General features: G+C 37.6%; 2 protein-coding genes across 2 annotated transcripts; both read left to right on the plus strand.

Annotated features, from left to right (window-relative positions):
- The first annotated feature begins 4,522 nt into the window (after window positions 1-4,522).
- On the plus strand, window positions 4,523-5,311 carry LOC128213553 (uncharacterized). The gene has a single exon (XM_052919385.1). The coding sequence runs from the start codon at window positions 4,523-4,525 to the stop codon at window positions 5,309-5,311; it is 789 nt and encodes a 262-aa protein (XP_052775345.1).
- Window positions 5,312-7,756: 2,445 nt separating this feature from the next.
- Window positions 7,757-14,716, plus strand: LOC128224791 (low-density lipoprotein receptor-like). The gene is made up of 7 exons (XM_052934846.1): window positions 7,757-7,777; window positions 8,124-8,253; window positions 10,006-10,164; window positions 10,946-11,056; window positions 11,805-11,927; window positions 12,480-12,599; window positions 14,493-14,716. The coding sequence occupies exons 2-7, from the start codon at window positions 8,124-8,126 to the stop codon at window positions 14,630-14,632; spliced, it is 783 nt and encodes a 260-aa protein (XP_052790806.1). The 5' UTR covers window positions 7,757-7,777; the 3' UTR covers window positions 14,633-14,716.
- The last annotated feature ends 11,784 nt before the right edge of the window (window positions 14,717-26,500 follow it).

The raw sequence follows: 26,500 nt of genomic DNA on the forward strand, positions 1-26,500 counted from the left end.
ACTGAACTGTTTACATTGCTGGTCACTGAACTGTTTACATTGATGATCACTGAATTATTTACATTGCTGGTCACTGATTTGTTTACATTGATGATCACTGAACTGTTTACATTGCTGGCCATGAACTGTTTACATTGATAATCACTGAACTGTTTACATTGCTGATCACTGAATTGTTTACATTGCTGGTCACTGAACTGCTTACATTGATGATCACTGAACTGTTTACATTGCTGGTCACTGAACTGTTTACATTGATGATCACTGAACTGTTTACATTGATGATCACTGAACTGTTTACATTGCTGGTCACTGAACTTTTAACATTGCTGGTCGATTAACTGTTTACATTGCTGGTCACTTAACTGTTTACATTGCTGGTCACTGAACTGTTAACATTGCTGATCACTGAACTGTTTACGTTGATGATCACTGAACTGTTTACATTGCTGGTCACTGAACTGTTTACATTGATGATCACTGAATAATTACATTGTTGGTCACTGAACTGTTTACATTGCTGGTCACTGAACTATTTACATTGATGATCACTGAACTGTTTACATTGCTGATCACTGAAATGTTTACATTGCTGATCACTGAACTGTTTACATTGCTGGTCACTGAACTGTTTACATTGCTGGTCACTGAACTGTTTACATTGATGATCACTGAACTGTTTACATTGATGATCACTAAACTGTTTACATTGCTGGTCACTGAACTGTTTACATTGATGATCACTGAACTGTTTACATTGCTGATCACTGAACTGATTACATTGCTGATCACTGAACTGTTTACATTGCTGGTCACTGAACTGTTTACATTGCTGGTCACTGAACTGTTTACATTGATGATCACTGAACTGTTTACATTGCTGATCACTGAACTGTTTACATTGCTGGTCACTGAACTGCTTACATTGCTGGTCACTTAACTGTTTACATTGCTTGTCACTGAACTGTTAACATTGCTGATAACTGAACTGTTTACGTTGATGATCACTGAACTGTTTACATTGCTGGTCACTGAACTGTTTACATTGATGATCACTGAATTATTTACATTGCTGGTCACTGATTTGTTTACATTGATGATCACTGAACTGTTTACATTGCTGGTCACTGAACTGTTTACATTGCTGATCACTGAACTGTTTACATTGATGATCACTGAACTGTTTACATTGCTGGTAACTGAACTGTTTACATTGATGATCACTGAACTGTTTACATTGATGATCACTGAACTGTTTACATTGCTGGTCACTGAACTGCTTACATTGCTGGTCACTTAACTGTTAACATTGCTGATCACTGAACTGTTTACATTGATGATCACTGAACTGTTTACATTGCTGGTCACTGAACTGTTTACATTGATGATCACTGAATTATTTACATTGCTGGTCACTGATTTGTTTACATTGATGATCACTGAACTGTTTACATTGCTGGTCACTGAACTGTTTACATTGATGATCACTGAACTGTTTACATTGCTGATCACTGAACTGTTTACATTGCTGGTCACTGAACTGTTTACATTGATGATCACTGAACTGTTTACATTGCTGGTCACTGAACTGTTTACATTGATGATCACTGAACTGTTTACATTGATGATCACTAAACTGTTTACATTGATGATCACTGAACTGCTTACATTGATGATCACTGAACTGTTTACATTGCTGGTCACTGAACTGTTTACATTGATGATCACTAAACTGTTTACATTGCTGGTCACTGAACTGTTTACATTGATGATCACTGAACTGTTTACATTGATGATCACTGAACTGTTTACATTGATGATCACTGAACTGTTTACATTGATGATCACTAAACTGTTTACATTGATGATCACTGAACTGTTTACATTGATGATCACTAAACTGTTTACATTGCTGGTCACTGAACTGTTTACATTGATGATCACTAAACTGTTTACATTGCTGGTCACTGAACTGTTTACATTGATGATCACTGAACTGTTTACATTGATGATCACTAAACTGTTTACATTGATTATCACTGAACTGTTTACATTGATGATCACTAAACTGTTTACATTGATGATCACTGAACTGTTTACATTGATGGTCACTGAACTGTTTACATTGCTGATCACTGAACTGTTTACATTGATGATCACTGAACTGTTTACATTGCTGGTCACTGAACTGTTTACATTGATGATCACTGAACTGTTTACATTGATGATCACTGAACTGTTTACATTGATGATCACTGAACTGTTTACATTGCTGGTCACTGAACTCTTTACATTGCTGGTCACCTAACTGTTTACATTGATGGTCACTGAACTGTTTACATTTATGGTCACTGTACTATTTACATTGCTGGTCACTGAACTGTTTACATTGCTGGTCACTGTACTGTTTACATTGCTGGTCACTGAACTGTTTACATTGCTGATCACTGAACTGTTTACATTGCTGATCACTGAACTGTTTACATTGCTGATCACTGAACTGCTTACATTGATGATCACTGAACTGTTTACATTGCTGGTCACTGAACTGTTTACATTAATGATCACTGAACTGTTTACATTGATGATCACTGAACTGTTTACATTGATGGTCACTGAACTGTTTACATTGATGATCTCTGAACTGTTTACATTGATGATCACTGAACTGTTTACATTGCTGGTCACTGAACTCTTTACATTGCTGGTCACCTAACTGTTTACATTGATGGTCACTGAACTGTTTACATTTATGGTCACTGTACTGTTTACATTGCTGGTCACTGAACTGTTTACATTGATGATCACTGAACTGTTTACATTGATGATCACTGAACTGTTTACATTGCTGGTCACTGAACTCTTTACATTGCTGGTCACTAAACGGTTTACATTGATGGTCACTGAACTGTTTACATTTATGGTCACTGTACTGTTTACATTGCTGGTCACTGAACTGTTTACATTGCTGGTCACTGTACTGTTTACATTGCTTGTCACTGAACTGTTTACATTGCTGGTCACTGAACTGTTTACAATTATGATAACAAAAGCGCGGTTTTTAAATTAAAAAAAAATATCAGGACAAAACACATGCGCGTCAGGTTTTGGGCAAGGAAGCTTTGTTTTATTTTTCACATATATTTATTATCAAGAAATAAGTTTTACATGCAGGTTTAAATGATAAAATGACCAATTACAAAACTAGTTGTTGTTCAGTTTCGACAAACCGTGACCTTCACAGCCATATTTTGTTTCAATTTTGTTATAAACTTAATAAGGTATTTGTTATATTGACGTAAGTATCAGCAAAAACATGTAGTCACCATGTCCTACAGCCAGGCTACCGGCATCGAATATTTGCGTCTTAACACATCAAATAATATTCATCATACATAGGCTCAATGATGAAATAAATTTTGATTAATATTAGAATTGTTCATAATTTTCTTAGATGAACACCATTTGTCAAAAAACGTTCCTTTAGTTCCAGCGAATTATACATGTTTTTGACCAAATTCCTTCCTACAATTTCTTAATTTTTGCCTATAAGTCTGCCTTAACCTTTTATAATGCGATATTTGTTGCTTGTAAACTTTACCAGCTTTACCAATAAAAATAGTGCTTTGAGTGCTCTTTCATGCTTAATCTTTCTGCAACCTTTTCAAGTTCTGGAAAAATTTGTCAACTTCTTCAAAAGTTCACAAAATATCGTTACTGATCCTGGTATTTTTAATTTCCTCACGGAATAATTTAATTAAATGCAAGATTATAGAACAACTCTAACACTGGTGAAATATTTATGATGGTAATGCACCAGAACAAATTGGGTGGGTCATATCACTAACCCCAACTTCATACTACCTCCACCAACGTCATACCACCTCCACCAACGTCATACCACCTCCACCAACGTCATACCACCTCCACCAACGTCATACCTACCACTCCAACGTCATACCACAAACTCCATTGCCATACAACACACCTTAATCCCATACCACTATCCCAACGCCATACCATCAATCACAATTCCATACCATCAACATCAACGCCAAAATCAACCAAACGCAACGCAAAAGTACCCATTCCAAAGTCAAACCACCCTACCAATGCCATACCACCCATCCAACGCCATACCACTCACTCCGACGCCATTCCACCTATCCCAATGGCATACCATCCTCTCCAATAGTATTTAATGTTCGCCAACAACAAACAATCCACCTAAGCGCCATAGCCCCCCACACACCGCCAATACCACCAAACCAGACTCCATATCATCCATCAAAACGACACACCACGCCATTCGACCCACTCATACGCAATACCACCCAAAGCCATATCCTGCATCATCTTACCCAACGCCATACCACTTATCCACCCTCCCTAAGGCCAAACCACCCATCCCATCGCCGTACCTGCCAACTTAAATCAACACTTTATCGCCCACCCAAACACCAAACAACCAACCAAAACGCCATACCACCCATCCCAAGGTCATACAACCCACCCAAACGCCATGCAACCAACCCAAACGTCATACCACCCATCCCAAGGTCATACAACCAACCCAAACGACACACAACCCACCCAAACGCCATACAACCCACCCAAACGCCATACCACCCATCACAAGGTCATACAACCCACCCAAACGCCATACAACCCACCCAAACGCCATACAACCAACCAAAACGCCATACCACCCATCCCAAGGTCATACAATCCACCCAAACGCCATACAACCCACCCAAACGCCATACCACCCATCCCAGGGACATACAACCAACCCAAACGTCATACCGCCCATGCCAAGGTCATACAACCCACCCAAACGCCATACAACCAACCAAACGCCATACCACCCATCCCATGGTCATACAACCCACCCAAACGCCATACAACCAACCCAAACGCCATACAACCTACCCAAACGCCATACAACCCATCCAAACGCCATACCACCCATCCCATGGTCATACAACCCACCCAAACGCCATACAACCCACCCAAACGCCATACAACCTACCCAAACACCATACAACCCATCCAAACGCCATACCATCCATCCCAAGGTCATACAACCAACCCAAACGCCATACCACCCATCCCAAGGTCATACAACCAACCCAAACGCCATACAACCAAACCAAACGCCATTCCACCCATCTCAACACTATACCAACCACATCAACGCCATAATATTCACCGAAACTGCATACAACCTAATCAAAGGTCATTCCATCTACCTCAACACCATACCAACCACACCAACGCCATACCCCCCCCCCCACCCCCAACGCCATAACACACACCCAGTGCCATGCAACCCACTACAAGGCAATAACACCCACCCAACGCCATAACACACACCCAGTGCCAAACAACCCACTACAAGGCAATATCACCCACCCAACGCCATAACACACACACAGTGCCAAACAACCCACTACAAGGCAATATCACCCACCCAGCGCCATAACACACACCCAGTGCCAAACAACCCACTACAAGGCAACATCACCCACCCAGCGCCATAGCACACACCCAGTGCCAAACAACCCACTATAGGGCAACATCACCCACCCAACGCCATAACACACACCCAGTATCAAACAACCCACTACAAGGCAATATCACCCACCCAACGCCATAGCACACACCCAGTGCCAAACAACCCACTACAAGGCAATACCACCCACCCAACGCCATAGCACACACCCAGTGCCAAACAACCCACTACAAGGCAACATCACCCACCCAACGCCATAACACACACTCAGTGCCATTCACCACCCACCCAACGCCATAACACACACCCAGTGCCAAACAACCCACTACAAGGCAATATCACCCACCCAACGCCATAACACACACCCAGTGCCAAACAACCCACTACAAGGCAACATCACCCACCCAGCGCCATAGCACACACCCAGTGCCATATAACCCACTACAAGGCAATATCACCCACCCAGCGCCATAACACACACCCAGTGCCAAACAACCCACTACAAGGCAATATCACCCACCCAACGCCATAGCACACACCCAGTGCCAAACAACCCACTACAAGGCAATTTCACCCACCCAACGCCATAACACACACCCAGTGCCAAACAACCCACTACAAGGCAATATCACCCACCCAGCGCCATAACACACACCCAGTGCCAAACAACCCACTACAAGGCAACATCACCCACCCAACGCCATAATACACACCCAGTGCCAAACAACCCACTTCAAGGCAATATCGCCCACCCAACGCCATAACACACACCCAGTGCCAAACAACCCACTACAAGGCAATATCATACACCCAACGCCATAACACACACCCAGTGCCAAACAACCCACTACAAGGAAACATCACCCACCCAACGCCATAACACACACCCAGTTCCATTCACCACCCACCCAACGCTATAACACACACCCAGTGCCAAACAACCCACGACAAGGCAACATCAACCACCAACGCCATATCACCAACTCTTTTTCTGGCATGCCAAATAAGTTTAAGAATCAGGTACTTCTTGACATGAAATAATAACGATTATTTATTAGTAGGGATGGCAACGAGTACCCGAGTACTCGATCGAACGTACGAGTACTCGAGTACCAAATCACTACTCACTCGGAAAAAAATTCTGTAACAATCACCAAATACTCGATTTACAAACAAAATATGACTGGTTAGTTGCCAAGAGGACAATTTACGGTCTCTCTAATCCCCGCTGTGTACACAATTGACCTCAATCAATTAGTTGACAGTTGTTGTGATAGTTGCAAACTGTCAACAAAGGACCCCTATTTCAAATTAATTAATAAGTTATTAGATGAAAGGATGATGTTTTCTGTGCACGCCTATTGGCTGCATTATAGCTTGACCATAACGTACCACCGCGAAGTTGAAAGAGGAATAAAAACCCGAACGAGGGATACTTACCCTTATCTTAGAACGAGATATAAAGCCATAGATAATCATTGAGCCCCCTAAAGAGGTTCAGTTAGCCCCCTAAAGAGAATCAGTTAGCCCCGTAAAGAGATTCAGTTAGCCTCCTAAAGAGAATCAGTTATCCGCCTAAAGAGAATCAGTTAGCCCCACCTACCTCAATCAGACTCAGTTAGCTCCATAAAGAGAATCAGTAAGTTAACCCCATTTCCCCCCCCCCCCTCTCCCGGGTCAGGCCCGGTTAAATGGAGCACTACCAGGCTCTGTGTGCGACAGCTTTGTGCGAATGCAATGTTTCACCCTAATGATATTCAGCCGCATCGAATTAGTGGGAACACTTATACCCTTATTTTATGTAGTCTCAGCGAAAGTAGAGACTGCGGATTCCAGGCGATTAAAAATGTTTATTTTTTAAATGTTTTTATTTAAATGTTGTTGTTTTCCAAATTTTACGTGCTTAAGAGATGTGTATGTTAAAAGACTCATATACTATAACATGAATCAGTAAAACATATATACCCCCCCTCACCCCCCCCCCACCCCCTCAATTTTTTTTTTACTGTATTATTTTCTAGCTAACTTCATTGTCATGCTCCCATAATTAAACACATATGTTGCTTCATACTTAAAGGTGTGACCTTCTTTTTATTGCGTCGTTCGATTTTGAACATAATTATATCTAAAATATTAGAAGTAATGACACGTCATTTACTCGTGGTCGGAAATGAAAATTTAAATACATAATTTATGTCTTTTTGACTATAAATGGGCTTTGATTCATCGCCATGTGACCATTTTTCTCGGAGGAAGAGAGAGGTAAGCAACATATTAAACTTAAGAAAGTTAAATTAATTAAATAATTGTGTTATTTTATTCTTCTTAATATATTGATATTCAGATCACATTAACAGATTCAGTACTGTATGTTGCTTTAAATAAATAATAATACTGCTTTTTTCCAGAGAGAACTAATGCATTTACTATTTGAAAAATGATGATGAGGATAGCGATTATGATAATGAAGATTATATTGATTATAACAATGATACGCATCTAGATGATAAAGATGATGAGTGTGATTATCATTAAGATGTCATGATGCTGAATGCATTCTCACTGCTGGCAAAACAATCTTTATATTAATTATCAAAAATAATTTTAGATGGGTTTTGCATCTTTTGTTGTTCTGGCCATCGTGGCCGAGCTCTGCTCTGGAAATCATGGATACTTTCCCTCGAAGATGTCGTTCGGGAAAGCAGGGTATTATCAATATCCAACTGCCTATCACGGATGTAAGTGACGTTCTTCTATGCATTTTTATATAGCATGGACTAGCAAATAACATTTATCTGATTCTGGAGTTAACATTTGTTCAAAGTAGGCGTCTATGCATTTTTATATAGCATGGACTAGCAAATAACATTTATCTGATTCTGGAGTTAACATTTGTTCAAAGTAGGCGTCTATGCATTTTTATATAGCATGGACTGGCAAATAACATTTATCTGATTCTGGATGAAACATTTGTTCAAAGTAGGTGTCTATGCATTCTATATAGCATGGACTAGCAAATAACATTTATCTGATTCTGGAGCAAACATTTGTTCAAAGTAGGCGTCTATGCATTTTTATATAACATGGACTAGCAAATAACATTTATCTGATTCTGGAGCAAACATTTGTTCAAAGTAGGTGTCTATGCATTCTATATAACATGGACTAGCAAATAACATTTATCTGATTCTGGAGCAAACATTTGTTCAAAGTAGGTGTCTATGCATTCTATATAGCATGGACTAGCAAATAACATTTATCTGATTCTGGAGCAAACATTTGTTCAAAGTAGGCGTCTATGCATTTTATATAACATGGACTAGCAAATAACATTTATCTGATTCTGGAGTAAACATTTGTTCAAAGTAGGTGATCGCTCGCAATGACCGGTTGCGTATCTCATTATTCAAGAAAAAGCCTGAATTTTTTTATACAAATATTCAGATGTACAGTTCATCTCATGAGCAAGCACATCGTATTTATAATCGTTTCATTAAGGGCCTTCCAAAAAGTGGGTGGGGAAGGCCAACAATCAAAATGTTTAAAAAGTTCATGTTTAACTAAGTTTTTAAGGAACAATATTTTTCAGGAGTAGAACTAACATCCTTTGCAACATATGTTGGGGTAATAAGGAATTGAGCAAATTTTACAATTTTATTAGATTTTGGTTCAAAAGGCATTTACCTTTCTTTTGAATGGTCGATCGACGATATAGATATATTTTGTGTCAAAATGCTCCAGACTACCAAATCAAAAATGTATTGCGGGGAATTAATGATAACGTTGCAAATAAGAAAGATATTAAAGAAAACAATGCAAAATAGTGGATTAATTAAATTTCCAGGTTTGAAAATGCAAATATCTTTCTCAAAATACCTGCAATAATCACAAAACAGCAAGTCATTGTTGATCGGGTAGTCCTGCCTATCTTGGCACACAAACAAAGTAACTTTGTATAAAGACATTTGCGTAAAAAAGTAAAAAAATCTCGTAATATCTTATTCCATAAAATTTGCTCGATTCCTTATTACAACTACAAATGTTGCAACGGATATATGAATAATGCTTGCTAATTATTGAACATCAAACTTAAATAAAAAATATAAAAAAATAAACATTTATGTTTTGGTCCTTCAAATTGAATTTTTCACTGTGGAAGGCCCTTAAATATTCTTCGAAGAAATAAGATATACAAACAATAGCTTGACGAGTTATCTCAGAAAAAAGATTATTTGATTTGCAATTACTCGAATTAAGTGGTGTTGATATAGTTTGTGGGGTTAATTTTGAGAGAATATAGAACTCTGGGTGTTATTTTAAGAGACTATAGTACTCTTATGTTTACTGCTGTAACCACATTGGGAAGTTTGTGCTTATATCTTGAGTTACTGAGCGAGCACCATTTTTGCCGTGTATTTTTGTTTTTGTTGTTGTTGTTGTTGTTGTTGTTGTTGTTGTTGTTGTTGTTAGGAACAACTTCTCAATTCCAGCTACGGCTGCCTGCGTGGGACAGTTCTACTGCAAGAACACACAGTCCAGTAGTGGTATCAGTTGGATGCAACCATCGAGCCAGCCCGAGTGCGTGAACAAAATGAAAATATGTGATGGTATGATGGACTGCAGTAACGGGGCCGACGAAAAGGGCTGCCGTAAGTCACTTTGTCACATTTTCATACATAATATCGATTAGTTGTTATAGGGTATAGGTTGCGAATATTATTCCAAACAGTTTATCTCTTGATAACGGGGCCGACGAAAGAGTATTCAATAAGACGCCTTTCATTGCTGTAGTCAAAGAATGGACATAGAAAAAGAATGTATTGTATTTTGTTTCATGTATGCGTTCAATTTATCGAGAGTCAAAAGCACATTGTCACTAAAGGTAAATCGAAAGACACTGCTTGGACAATTCTGATGTCTGGTTGCAACTTCTACTTATGTCTTTCTATATCATTGTAGAATTTCGTTTACAAAAAACATGTTATTATAGTTATCAGTAATGCACCAGTCAATTGTAACCACAGCCCCCAAGGTCCGGGGGTATACCGGGGATAGCCGGGGAAATGGGCCGTGTTTTTACCTTCCCGGTGGCCCCGCAGTGCCGGGTGAATGCGGTGGTTTTGTATTCGCGCCACATATAGCGGGGAATGGGCCTTCCGTAGGGTCCCTGTGGTGCGGGGGCATTTTACCATCAGTTCGTCCCCGCAGGCGGGGTTTTTACCCGGGCTTTGCTGGACCGAAATTCAAAGTCTCCACTATTCCCCGGAACTGGAGGGGCCGTGGTTACAATTGACTGGTGCATTATAGAACGGATATTAAACGGATTATTTGAATGTTTCCTTTTACACAAACATCCCCCCCCCACACAAAAAATCTACCTCGATATCGGCGACGTTATAATCGAGTAATAATGCCTCATTGCAATTTTAGCTCCCCAGTGCGCCAAGATGGGAATGATCAGTTGCAGGGATCGAAAGAACTGTGGTAGTCTTTGTGACGGAGTTCCTGATTGTCACGACATGGACGATGAAAGGCACTGTCGTACGTAATAATTAAAGTGACACTCGTATTCAAAATCAAATACATACACATGTATAACAAACATAAATTTTGAGTGATACACCTTTAATTCATTACTAAATAATGCATTTAGGGAAAAATATTAATTTCTGATAACAAGATTGTAACCGTGTATTTAATAGCTGAAAACGCAAAAATATTTAAAATGATTGGTGAATGCTAAAAGATTTACTGTGATCTACTATAGTCTCATAAGGCAGAAATACCGTGTTCTTTGCACCTTTTTTCAAATTAAACTTGGTATCCTTAATAAGAACCATTGTTTTCGAAATTTGTTCATCCTTTTTGGTATATCAAAACAATTGTATTGTGGTAAATCCTATTTGGGGGTAAGAGTGCATCTTTAACATATTTAAACGTGTATGCAATACCCTGTGTAGACCGATGACGCTCCATTTTTCTGGATAATCTACGGTTCTTTGACAAACAAGATATTGGGTCATATTGAAAATAGATCGAACAAAAGCAAGAACGATGTGCTTTATCGGATTTTGCAGTAAAACAAGGTTATTGATGCCAAAGGTGCAGGACGTATTTGGAACTTAATACGATAATAAAACAGATTTTTACTCACAAAAACACAAGAAAATTGAGAGCACATTAGCTGTTAGAGCTAATAACCTTTGACTTTCAATTAGGTCACTCATGGTTGATTTGAAATATTAACGGATCACTTTTAATCGTCTAAATAATGCTTATTATCTCAAAGCTGCCGGTTGCTTCTGCCCCGAAAACCACTACCTTTGCAAGGATATGAAGACCTGCGTATCGAAGAAGCAACTCTGTGACGGCAACAATGACTGCCCCGCGTGCGACGACGAAGACGATTGCCGTACGTTATCTTATATTAAAGCTGCACTCTCACAGAATTACCGTTTTGACAACTTTAATATTTTTTGTCTTGGAATGAGCCATTCTTTTGCATAAATATCTGCGAACCAGTGACATTGAACAGCTTACAAAAGAAGATCGAAGATTTTAATATTTCCGTTCGAAAATTAATGTTATACGGCTAAAGGCGTTACTAACGGTTTAAGAAAAACGCATAAAACATCATTTTTTAACCTACATATAAAAATCTGCGATCTCATTTTTTGTCAGCAGTCTTATATCCCTGCTTTCCATGAATTTTCGCATAAATTGGCTCGTTCCAAGACAATATATTAAAAAGTTGTCAAAACAATTAATCTGTATGAAGTGACTTAAAAATGAAATAAATTTGACGTTATATATTTATCACAATTGGATACAAATATCACATTCACACAGTTACTGTAAAAATAATTAATGCCAAGGAATAACCTGCTAAAGGTATCATATTTCCAAAGTCACCAGCTTAAAAATTAAGGCTAATTAAAAATATACAAACATTTGCTTTTAACAGCCGCAGAATGCAAGTGTGGAGAACGATCCTATCTGTGCATGGGGAAGGGGAAATGTATCAACATCAAACAGGTCTGTGACGGCGATAATGACTGCCCGATGAACGAGGATGAAACCTGTCGTACGTACAAACGTTAAATATTGTAGGTACTTGGTACGTTTTTTGCCACCTTGGGCTCGTTTCAATATGCGAAACGTTCAAGGAGGGGTCGAAACAGTTACCCTATTTACAACAACCATGACAAATTGTTAGTGTCCGAGGGGGGGGGGCTAAACTGAGTAAATATCAAACCGTGGGAGTAAAAGCAAAGCGGCTTATTTGGGCAACAATTCTGTTTCATTTATATTCAAAAAAGGATATCTTGTTTTCAATAAGTTCTATATAATATTCATATTTATATCATGCTCCTCATTAGGTCACTGTTAAAAAATGTAAACAGGGTAAATATCAGGGAAGTAGTGGGAGCAAATGTAAGCTGGGTGAATATCAGTGCGAAGTCGTGGACGCAAATGAAAGCTGGGTGAATAACAGTGCGAAGTAGCGGACGCAAATGTAAGCTTGGCGAATATCAGTGCGATGGACGAACACTCTGTTTACTGGTAGCGTATGTAAATGTAAGCTGGGTGAATATCAGTGCGTTGTGAACTCTCTGTTTACTGGTAGCGTTTGTAAATGTAAGTTTGGTGAATATCAGTGCAAAGGAGGTAAACTCTGTTTACAGGTAGCGTGTGCAAATGTAAGCTGGTTAAATATCAGTGCGAAGGAGATATACTTTGTTTACAGGTAACGTTTGTAAATGTAAGAGGGGTGAATATCAGTGCGAAGGAGGTATACTTTGTTTACAGGCAATGTGAGCAGATGTAAGTTGGGTGAATATCAGTGCGAAGGAGGTATACTTTGTTTACAGGCAATGTGAGCAGATGTAAGTTGGTTGAATATCAATGCGAAGGAGGTATACTTTGTTTACAGGCAATGTGAGCAGATGTAAGTTGGTTGAATATCAGTGCGAAGGAGGTATACTTTGTTTACAGGCAATGTGAGCAGATGTAAGTTGGGTGAATATCAGTGCGAAGGAGGTATACTTTGTTTACAGGCAATGTGAGCAGATGTAAGTTGGGTGAATATCAATGCGAAGGAGGTATACTTTGTTTACAGGCAATGTGAGCAGATGTAAGTTGGGTGAATATCAGTGCGAAGGAGGTATACTCTGTTTACAGGCAATGTGAGCAGATGTAAGTTGGGTGAATATCAGTGCGAAGGAGGTATACTTTGTTTACAGGCAATGTGAGCAGATGTAAGTTGGGTGAATATCAGTGCGAAAGAGGTGTACTTTGTTTACAGGCAATGTGAGCAGATGTAAGTTTGGTGAATATCAGTGCGAAGGAGGTATACTTTGTTTACAGGCAATGTGAGCAGATGTAAGTTGGGTGAATATCAGTGCGAAAGAGGTATACTCTGTTTACAGGCAATGTGAGCAGATGTAAGTTTGGTGAATATCAGTGCGAAGGAGGTATACTCTGTTTACAGGCAATGTGAGCAGATGTAAGTTGGGTGAATATCAGTGCGAAAGAGGTATACTCTGTTTACAGGCAATGTGAGCAGATGTAAGTTGGGTGAATATCAGTGCGAAGGAGGTATACTTTGTTTACAGGCAATGTGAGCAGATGTAAGTTGGGTGAATATCAGTGCGAAGGAGGTATACTCTGTTTACAGGTTACGTGAGCAGATGTAAGTTGGGTGAATATCAGTGCGAAGGAGGTATACTCTGTTTACTGGTAGCGTGTGTAAATGTAAGAGGGGTGGATATCAGTGCGAAGGAGGGATACTCTGTTTACAGGTAACGTGAGCAGATGTAAGTTGGGTGAAAATTAGTGCGAAGGAGGTATAGTCTGTTAACTGGTAGCGTGTGCAGATGTAAGAGGGGTGAATTTCAGTGCGAAGGAGATATACTCTGTTAACTGGTAACGTGTGTTATTGAAAAATCAATGCGAATGATGTATGGTCTGTTTACAGGTAGTGGGTGCCAATGTAAGCAGGGTGAATATCAGTGCGACGAAGGAACAGTCTGCATTCAGAACGAGCAGTTGTGCGAAGGAAGTGCGGAAGCACAATGTCCGAATGCTGATGACGAAGACCCCTTAATTTGTATCTGAGAGTGAAACTTGTAACTTACATAGCCAAGCCCGTTTGAATAAATTCAACATTTCTTTCGTTAATAAACAATTATCTTTCTTGAATTTTAACGTTGTTAATATAATTACATTCACCCATAAACGTGTCCCATCCCTTTCCCACTAAGTAAGTATGGGGTGGCCAGAAATCCTTCGATATTTAAACATTAGATGCCTTAAGAAATGTATGGCCGTGTTCAACGACATGAAGATCAAGGCCAAATTTCACGTGAACATTCAGATTGACAGCATACAGCTGGCACTAATCATGCGTGTAGCTGCTTAATCCACATGATTCTGACAAAAATATATAAAAAATCAGCCAAAGTTGCAGTATGCGTACTTAACTCCACGATCCTAATACTGTCCATTTTCCAGTACTAAATACATCGCCTCAGAGCGCCCAGAATGCACCAGACTGCACCGTGGTTTTCAAATTTTCCGAGGGGGCATGCCCCCGGTCCCCCACAGCGCAATTATGAATCCACATTAAAAGAGGGCTAGCTACGCCCATGCTAATTATGACTCAAGATGACTCAGTCCTGTATTAATTCGAGGCAAACACTTTGACTAATAAGTTTCAAAAAAGTGAATAAATGTCAAGAGCTTTAGAAGTGAGATTTGAACTTAGCATTTTATTTTGAAAGGGATAGGCTTGAAACTTGGTTAAAAACGATTTTCTGACATTGTTAAACTGCAGTAATTCATAGCGACTTTATGCTAGATAATTGGTAGGAGTGACCACTTTGATATTTCTGAAGAATATTTTTTTTTAGGTTAAATATCACTAAATTTTGTACAGGTCAAATGACACCAAAGCAGGAGTTCATTCCTATCAAATCACTGTGATTTAGATAAAGAAAGCATGTGCATGGTTAACATTATAGTCTAAATAAGAGTTCTCATTCAGCAGTGTGATTGAGGTCATCGATATTCCCTACTTGCGCAGTGCGTACTGAAAAACAGACAACGAAACTGCCACTGCGCAGTAGGTTTAATAAAATAGGATACATAGAAAATTTCCAACACTTTAAAGATCATTCGGAGCTCCTCAGCCATTTATATCGAAAACAACCACGGATTTATGCCGGTACATCAGTAACAATAGTTGCTGTTTTTTAATCATAATGTAGTGTTTTAGAGTTGTATTTATTGATTTAAGCTTAAATTGATTGCCAGTGAACTGTTCTATTGCAAATATAATTAAGATTCCCAAGAGTTAAGTCTCATTAAGTTTAACTTCTTAATTAAATTACTACGCAATCTACTTGAGCGGACTTAAACATACCGATTTCTGAGTATGTAAACCGTCCATATACATCCGAGGTTCTTTTCGATAAAAATGGCCGAGGAGCTCCGAATGTTTAAAGATCAATAAGATGCGTCAACAAATGAACATGTTATTCAAACATTATGACGCTCAATCCTGCCTTTGGCCATTCACAAATTGTATAATCAGCAGTGGCGTAGCTACATATAGGCCTTGTAGGCCTGGGCCTACAACTCTTTTGAAAAATGAAAAAATATAACCCCAAAATGCAGTAAAAACTCAAAAGTTGTATATAAGGTTATTATAACAAAAGCAAGTCTGGTGTTTCTTTAAACTATCTGATGGGTGTATTGCTTGATTTTATTGAAATCATTGCATATATTTAAGTTGTTGTAATGTGCATAAACAATGGATGTAATTGTGCCATTTGTTTTTCTCATGGAATGCTCCCAACTTGCACTATTTTGCTTCTTATTTAGAAAGAAATCTTTGAGCTGGGTATCCCCGAATTCACCTAGAACCATCGGGCCTTCAAGTTTTTTTAGGCCTAGCAACGCCCCTGATCAGTTATATGTTCAAGATGTAAGCGTTTATACATAATTGTTTAAATAAATAATACTCTAAATGGGAACATCGAACATGAGTTTGGTTAATGCACCAGTCAATTGTAACCACGCCCCCCCCCCCCACGTCCGGGAAATAGCGGGGACTTTGACTTTCGGTCCAGCCAACCACGGCTAAAATCCCCGCCCTGCGGGAACGAACAGATGGTAAAATCCCCGCCAAATGCCCCCGCACCCCAGGGACCCTAGGTAAGGCCCATTCCCCGCTATATGTATAGCGAAGACAAAACCACCGCATTCACCCGGCACTGCGGGGCCACCTGAAAGGTAGAAATGAGGCCCATTTCCCCGGCTATCCCCGGTATACCCACTGGGGGGGGGGCGTGGTTACAATTGACTGGTGCATAATCAATGTGTTATTTATATAATGTAGAAGAAATTTTCCAATATGAGTATATTTTATCCACGCGTTTTGGTTATAATGCAAATTAGGTCACCCAACATGAGAATGCTTAAGCCCATTGCTCATGGCATGACCTTGAGAAAAATGTCATACCTCTTGTTTCATTATTTTCTTTGGATATATGTTTTGAATATATATTACTGAGTGGAAATAGATTGACTCATAGACTGTTCAGCACTGAAAATACAAATTTCACATTAATTCTTAAACATCAGTCGGTAATTGCAAACATGTGTTTAAGTAGTATAGTTGTAGGATCTAAATTGCTAATATACTTGTATTTTGTCTGCATCTTATGAATTTAACTATTGAATTTATAATCTTATATTATGAGTAAAATCCATGTCTGAAAACAGGGAGAGATGTAGTGGTTTCTGGTATGCTCTGCCGGATCTGATAAGCTCCGCCTACCAGTTAGAAGTCAGCGAATAGCATTTGTGCATTGTATTCATGTATTTCAAGAATCATAGTTAGTTGTTGTTAACTGTTGTACAGAATAAACTTATTAAACAAATCTCGTTTCGGGTCTGACTCACCCCTTTACATACACAACGGTCCGTTACTTTATATTCTTTATACATAACACGGAACATTTTAAATTACAGTAAACTGACTTAAAGCGGGAGTAAATCAATTATTCACTAGTCTCAAAATACAAAAAAAAATGGATCTAATCTGTGTATTTGGTGGATCATTTTAAATAGATTATTGTACAAAAAACTGATACTCTTTGTATCAATATGGTGACCCCCCCCCCCTCCCTCCCCGTCACCACGGTATCGACCGAGGGCTGCCCACAACTGGTACATGAAAAGTCCTTGTTACGATAAGAAATGTAACACAGCTAAGTAAAATAAAAATAAATCAATTAAAACCAGATCATCTATGCCAGCAAAATAGATGATCAGCATCTAGCTGAGAATGCACTAGCCGACTGGTGGACAAACCAGGGACAAACTGCTGGTAAAATCCCCGCCAAATGCCCCCGCACCCCGGGGACATCCTAGGTAAGGCGGGTAAGCGGGTAAATAAACCCGCTATATTCGGCGCGAAATCAAAACCACCGCATTCACTCGGCACTGCGGGGCCACCTGAAAGGTAAAAACACGCCCCCCCCCCCCGCTATCCCCTGTATACCCCTGACATTTGGGGGGCGTGGTTACAATTGGCTAGTGCATAATATAAATAAACAAATCTTATGAATGTAAGCATGTAAATAATGTGGAAAAAGCGCCAACTAAAATACCAAAAAGAAATGCTTACTTTCATAGCGAAATGCCGCGTAAATGCCTTTATATTATCCAGTGCGCATGCTTGCGCTCTTAAATAACTCACAGAGACTTGAATGTATGATGCAGATCCCAGCAGTATTTGTCAATTATATGACACTAGTGGATTTTTTTATTTTTATAGATTGTCAAAATATCGTCGACAAATCATGATTTATAGCTATATTGTGTCCCATGACGTGACAAGCAGCCCATAAAATGTTGTATTATTTTCTTTTTTCGCAATCAAGACTGATTTTACCTAGCTGGCAACTATTAAAAGTAAGCCAGGGGCAACTGTTGGGATCTGCATCATACATTCAAGTCTCTGTGGAATAACTTACCTAATAAAACTTATTAATGACTTAATGGAAATTTGGTGATTATTTTCGTTCCTAAAGGGAAGTAAGCGGATTTGTAATATGTTTAATGGATTTTGGTTGTCTGAGCTCATTTAAAGCTGCACTCTCACACACTGACGTTTTTGCACTTCTCAGAATCAGCTCGTTTTGGCATCAGTGCCTTCAGTTCAGTCGTTTAAGATGATTCTTAATAGAACACATCTCAGTTCTTGGAAAACTGTCAAAAAATATTTTTTTCTTAAAGGGTAAGTAATCTTTAAGCCATAAAACATCAATGTTCAAACGTAAATATGTAAACTGCAATCTGCTCCTTTGTCACCAGTCTTATGTCACTGTTTCCCAGACATTTAAGCAAAAAATTGCTCATTCCAAGACAAAAAAAAGATCAATTTGTGAGAGTGCAGCTTTAAATGATTAAATGAGAATCTGTCCGACTATCTCATTGGCGGAAACATGAGCCTTAACACTAACCCAGGGTCGGGATTGGTGGGAAATATGTAAAGTTATTTTCTTTGACATTTGACAAAATGAAACAACTATCTTTATCAATTAAAATTTAAAATCAAGTGAGTGACATGAGAAAATTGTTCTACTACTTTTATCCCGACAGCAAGAGCTCTCGTGTTCTAGAATCCGAATAGTAAAACCAAGAACGCCAGAAGCTGTATTTATCGATTTGCGAATTATTTCATTTAAATAACTTCATAAATGTAGTTTTAAAAGGCATTCAAGCAAAAGTCTACGGTAGCCACTACACTTTTAAAGTTTGTTATTGATCGAAATGAAATTTCGAGCACAGAAATTAATATAATTCATAATTCGATCACCCCTCTAGTGATGCCTAAAAAGCATTGGTATTTATACCGTGCTAGTACTTAAAATCAACTAAACAGCTTCCCCCTAAACATTCGTCTTCTTTATAATATTTTCACACCTTTTTTAGAATAAATAGGAGAAAAATATTGCCACTCGCACTTATTTTTAAGTAATTGATAGTGGACGGTTTTTCTTTGTTTTTATCTTTATAGATTACTTTTGAAGAAAAGGCCAAGCATTTTTTTACTTGGGCAATATTTGTAGAACTCTAAAATATACTGGGTATTATCTGTAGAACTCTAACATATACTGGGCATTATCTTTAGAACTCTAACATGTACTGGGCATCGTCTGTAGTACTCTAACATATACTGGGCATTATCTGTAGAACTCTAACATATACTGGGCATCATCTGTAGAAATCTAACAAATACTGGACATTATCTGTAGAACTCTAACATATACTGGGCATCATCTGTAGAAATCTAACAAATACTGGACATTATCTTTAGAACTCTAACATATACTACTCTAACATATACTGGGCATTATCTTTAGAACTCTAACATATACTGGGCATTATCTGTAGAACTCTAACATATACCGGGCATTATCTTTAGAACTCTAACATATACTGCGCATTATCTGTAGAACTCTAACATATACTGCGCATTATCTTTAGAACTCTAACATATACTGGGCATTATTTGTAGAACTCTAACATATACTGGACATTATCTGTAGAACTTTAACATATATTGGGCATCATCTGTAGTACTCTAACATATACTGGGCATTATCTGTAAAACTCTAACATATACTGTGCATTATCTGTAGAAATCTAACATATATTGGGCATTATCTGTAAAACTCTAACATATACTGGGCATTATCTGTAGAACTTTAACATATATTGGGCATCATCTGTAGTACTCTAACATATACTGGGTATCATCTGTAGAACTCTAGCATATACTGGGCATTATCTGTAGATCTCTAACAAATACTGGGCATCGTCTGTAGAACTCTAACATATACTGGGTATCATCTGTAGAACTCTAACATATACTGGGCATTATCTGTAGAACTCTAACATAAACTGGGAATTATCTGTAGAACTCTAATATATACTGGGCATTATCTGTAGAACTCTAACATATACTATTTTAACATATACTGGGCATTATCTGTAGAACTTTAACATATACTGGGCATTACCTGTAGAACTCTAACATATACTGGGTATCATCTGTAGAACTCTAACATATATTGGGCATTATCTGTAGAACTTTAACATATACTGGGCATTATCTGTAGAACTCTAACATATACTGGGTATCATCTGTAGAACTCTAACATATACTGGGCATTATCTGTAGAACTCTAACATGTACTGGCCATTATCTGTAGAACTTAAACATATACTTGGCTTTGTCTGTCAAACTCTAACATAAACTGGGCTTTATCTGTAGAACACTAACATATACTGGGCATTATATGTAGAACTCTAACATGTACTGGGCATTATCCCTAGAACTCTAGCTTATTATGGGCTTTATATGTAGAACTCTAACGTATACTGGCCATTATATGCAGAACTCTAACATGTACTGAGCATTGTTTGTAGAACTCTAACATATACTGGACATTATCTGCAGAACTCTAGCATATACTAACATATACTGGGCATTATCTATAGAACTCTAGCATATACTACTCTAACATGTACTGGGCATTATCTGTAGTACTCTAACATATACTGGGCATTATCTGTAGAAATCTAACATATACTGGGCATTATCTGTAAAACTCTAACATATACTGGGCATTATCTGTAGAACTCTAACATATACTGGGCATTATCTCTAGAACTCTAGCATATACTGGGCATTATCTGTAGAACTCTAACATATACTGGGCATTATCTGTAGAACTCTAACATATACTGGGCATTATCTGTAGAACTTTAACATATACTGGGCATTATCTGTAGAACTCTAACATATACTGGGCATTATCTGTAGTACTCTAACATATACTGGGCATTATCTGTAGAACTCTAACATATACTACTCTAACATATACTGGGCATTATCTGTAGTACTCTAACATATACTGGGCATTATCTTTAGAACTCTAGCATATACCGGGCATCATCTGTAGAACTCTAACATATACTACTCTAACATATATTGGGCATTATCTGTAAAACTCTAACATATACTGGGCATTATCTTTAGAACTCTAACATACACTGGGCATTATCTGTAGAAATCTAACAAATACTGGACATTATCTTTAGAACTCTAACATATACTGGGCATTATCTGTAGAACTTTAACATATACTGGGCATCATCTGTAGAACTCTAACATATACTGGGCATTATCTGTAGAACTCTAACATATACTGGCCATTATCTGTAGAACTCTAACATATACTGGGCATTATCTGTAGAACTTTAACATATACTGGGCATTATCTGTAGAACTCTAACATATACTGGGTATTATCTGTAGAACTTTAACATATACTGGGCATTATCAGTAGAACTCTAACATATACTGGGCTTTATCTGTAGTACTCTAACATATACTGGGCATTATCTTTAGAACTCTAGCATATACTGGGCATTATCTGTAGAACTCTAACATATACTACTCTAACATATACTGGGCATTATCTGTAGAACTCTAACACATACTTGGCATTATCTGAAGAACTTTAACATATATTGGGCATCATCTGTAGAACTCTAGCATATACTGGGCATTATCTGTAGAACTCTAACATATACTGGGCATTATCTGTATATCTCTAACATATACTGGACAATATTTGTAGAACTCTAGCATATACTGGGCATCATCTGTAGAACTCTAACATATACTGCGCATTATCTGTAGAACTCTAACATATACTGGGTATTATCTGTAGAACTTTAACATATACTGGGCATTATCAGTAGAACTCTAACATATACTGGGCTTTATCTGTAGTACTCTAACATATACTGGGCATTATCTTTAGAACTCTAGCATATACTGGGCATTATCTGTAGAACTCTAACATATACTACTCTAACATATACCGGGCATTATCTGTAGAACTCTAACACATACTTGGCATTATCTGAAGAACTTTAACATATATTGGGCATCATCTGTAGAACTCTAGCATATACTGGGCATTATCTGTAGAACTCTAACATATACTGGGCATTATCTGTATATCTCTAACATATACTGGACAATATTTGTAGAACTCTAGCATATACTGGGCATCATCTGTAGAACTCTAACATATACTGCGCATTATCTGTAGTACTCTAACATATACTGGGCATTATCTGTAGAACTCTAACATATTCTGGGCATTATTTGTAGATCTCTAGCATATACTGGGCATTATCTGTAGAACTCTAACATGTACTTGGCATTATCTGTAGAACTTTAACATATACTGGGCATTATATGTAGAACTTTAACATATACTGGGCATTATATGTAGAACTCTAATTTATACTTGGCATTATACTGGGCATTATATGTAGAACTCTAACATATACTGGGCATTATACTCGACATTATATGTAGAACTCTAACATATACTGGGCATTATCTGTAGAACTCTAACATATACTGGGCATTATATGTAGAACTTTAACATATACTGGGCATTATCTGTAGAACTCTAATTTATACTTGGCATTATACTGGGCATTGTATGTAGAACTCTAACATATACTGGGCATTATCTGTAGAACTTTAATATGTACAGGGCATTATCTGTAGAACTCTAACATATACTGGGCGTTATCTGTAGAACTCTAACATATACTGGGCATTATCTGTAGAACTCTAACATATACTGGGCATCATCTGTAGAACTCTAACATATACTGGTCAGTATCTGTAGAACTCTAACATATACTGGGCATTATCTGTAGAACTCTAACATATAATCGGCATTATCTGTAGAACTCTAACATATACTGGGCAGTATCTGTAGAACTCTAACATATACTGGGTATCATCTGTAGAACTCTAACATATACTGGACATTATCTGTAGAACTCTAACATATACTGGTCAGTATCTGTAGAACTCTAACATATACTGGACATTATCTGTAGAACTCTAACATATAATCGGCATTATCTGTAGAACTCTAACATATACTGGGCAGTATCTGTAGAACTCTAACATGTACTGGGCATTATCTTTAGAAGTTTAGCATATACTGGGCATTATCTGTAGAACTCTAACATATACTGGGCATTATCTGTAAAACTCTAACATGTACTGGGCATTATCTGTAGAACTTTAACATATACTGGGCATTATATGTAGAACTTTAACATATACTGGGTATTATCTGTAGAACTCTAACATATACTAGGCATTATACTCGACATTATATATAGAACTCTAACATATACTGGGCATTATACTGGGCATTATATGTAGAACTTTAACATTTACTGGTCATTATCTGTAATAACTATAACAAATACCAACAGCTATTTACCATTTCAATAGAATATCATTAAACAAAATACCAATATATACAAGGTTTTAATTCTAATCGTGACCATGTTGACAATGTATTAAATACAGATATGGTTTTGAATCAAAACAGCTAATAATCAAGGATAAATTCAACATGACATACTTATGTGTGGACAAGGTCTAAGTCAATATTGTAAACTGTTTTTAGTCTTACACACAATTCACAAAAGTTAATAATGTGTTAGGTTATATTTCGGTCTTCTCGCGGCATTATCATCGTTTCATATGGTTGTTTTTAAAAAGCTCTTAATTCTCTTCTGATGAAATTAAATATTTACAATTACTGTGATATACTGATATTTAGTCGATTTACTCAAAACACGATACGTGTTAAATAGTTTCCCTATACATGAATGTTTAACATCAATAAAAATTAAATTAGTGTTTCCGTTTTATGTGCGGAAATATCATTAAAAACATTTTGTAATTTGGTTGATACATTACGACGGACATCAATCAATTTAAGTTTGTATTTGATTTCAACGATCAAGGTGTTTTTAATTTATTTGAATAACATAACATAACATACCATAATAGCTATTGAAGTACAAGGCCGCCGTTTCCAAGTAAAATTATTTGAGAATAACATAGTGTTGACAAGTTATTTACAAATTCATAAAAATGTTATATGACTGTTATTTAACATTACAGGCGCGTAGCTGCCTATACGCGAGTACGCGGCTGAATCCACATGATTCTGACAAGAGAAATCAGCCAAAGTTGCAGTATGCGTATTTGACTACATGATCCTAAAACTGACCATTTGTAGGTACTTATTAAGCACCTCAGAACGTCCAGAATGCACCAGATTGCACTATGGTTTTTCAAAATTTTCCGAGGGGTCAAGCTCCCGGACCTGCCTTGCACAAGTTGAATCCACACGAATAGAGGGCTAGCTACGCCCCTGAACGATAACTTAATCTATAAAACTCAATAGTTGTCTAGGTGTTTTTGCGTGTTAGCATAATATGTATATAAAATAACAGAAAATAACATACCATTTACTAAGTGAAATTCACAAACCATAACTAGATAACCATTTAATGTGAGAAGCCTAATGTGCATTTATAGCTAAGTGGTAGCACGAACCTTATCTAGCTAACCAGTTATTATGTTACTTATTAAGTGGAATTCGCAAACCATAACTAGTTAACTTGTTTGCGCCTGAATCTGGAATGCATTTATAGCTAAGTGGTAGGACGAATCTTATCTAGCTAACCAGTTATTATGTAACTTATTAAGTGGAATTCGCAAACCATAACTAGTTGACCTGTTAGCGCCTGAATCGGGAGTGCATTTATAGCTAAGTGGTAACACGAATCTTTTTTCGTTAACCAGTTAGTATGTTACTTATAATGTGGAATTCTCAAACCATATTAACTAGTTGACCTGTTAGCGCCTGAATCGGGAGTGCATTTATAGCTAAGTGGTAACACGAATCTTTTTTCGTTAACCAGTCAGTATGTTACTTATAATGTGGAATTCTCAAACCATATTAACTAGTTAACCTGTTAGCGCCTGAATCTGGAATGCGTTTATAGTTTAGCATGGTGGCATATAACTGCCGTAAGGTGACCTGTTAACGTTCGCGAATTGTTTCGTGTTAACCACTTAATTTTCGCGATAATTATCTAGCTTACAAGTTAATGTTCGCGTTATATTTTTGGTAAGATAAATATCATAAGACTAAAAACAGGCTTGTAAGAGCCCAGAACTGCCATCTATTACCTTTTAAAGCTGTACAACATTAACTGGTCAACTAGTTATGATTTCGCTTAATAAGTAACATACTTACTGGTTAACTAGATAAGATTCGTGTTACAACTTAGCTATAAATGCACTTTTGGCTCCAATCAGTAACTGGTTATCGAGTTATGGTTTGCGAATTTCACTGAATTAGTAAGATACTAAATTATTTTGGACGATATTGTATAATTTTGTTTCCCATAACGTTATCGATGTGGAATCTCCTGCCAGAGGATGTTGTTCGGGCCTAAGATTTAGAGAAACTTCAGGATCTTGTTCAGTCGGTATGCACAGAAAAAAAACACTATGATTTAGTAGACTGAAATATGTGTTGTTAAGAAAGTGTTAAGTGATCAAAACAAAACCACCTCACCATACTTTTTAAACTTATTATAACTGCAGGAAACTTTGTAAAGAGATGTTTTAAATGACATAAAGTGTACTTACAACAGAACCCTACAAGATTTTACTGGTATTCTACAGATATATCGTCAGTTATACAAAGGGAGGTAACCGCTGTGTTGAGTTTGGAAAGAAGCTGGCACTAGTTATGCATCTTGCGCAAAAATATCGTAATGCCTTATCGGAGCAAATGTAAAAGGTATTACTTTCCTACAACAGAGCATTAAAAATTAAATTACTTTAAATTAGTTTTCTATTCAAAGGTTTTGATTTGAAAATAATGTTTACACCTTAACATCCTTACTGGTTAATGGAACGTTGACTTTTGTCATCGTTGTTGTGTCATTTCACGCCCGATTTCGGTTGAAATTGTAAAGCAAATTGGGTCT

This window comes from Mya arenaria, chromosome 2 (assembly GCF_026914265.1).
Source record: "Mya arenaria isolate MELC-2E11 chromosome 2, ASM2691426v1".
Classification (NCBI taxonomy): domain Eukaryota; kingdom Metazoa; phylum Mollusca; class Bivalvia; order Myida; family Myidae; genus Mya; species Mya arenaria.

Excerpts from the sequence above, each read along its gene's own strand:
- LOC128213553 (XM_052919385.1), top strand. The coding sequence starts at position 4,523 with ATGCAACCAACCCAAACGTCATACCACCCATCCCAAGGTCATACAACC.
- LOC128224791 (XM_052934846.1), top strand. The coding sequence starts at position 8,124 with ATGGGTTTTGCATCTTTTGTTGTTCTGGCCATCGTGGCCGAGCTCTGC. Across the intron at positions 11,928-12,479 it reads CGACGACGAAGACGATTGCC|CCGCAGAATGCAAGTGTGGA; the intron begins GTACGTTATCTT and ends TGCTTTTAACAG. Across the intron at positions 12,600-14,492 it reads GAACGAGGATGAAACCTGTC|GTAGTGGGTGCCAATGTAAG; the intron begins GTACGTACAAAC and ends GTCTGTTTACAG.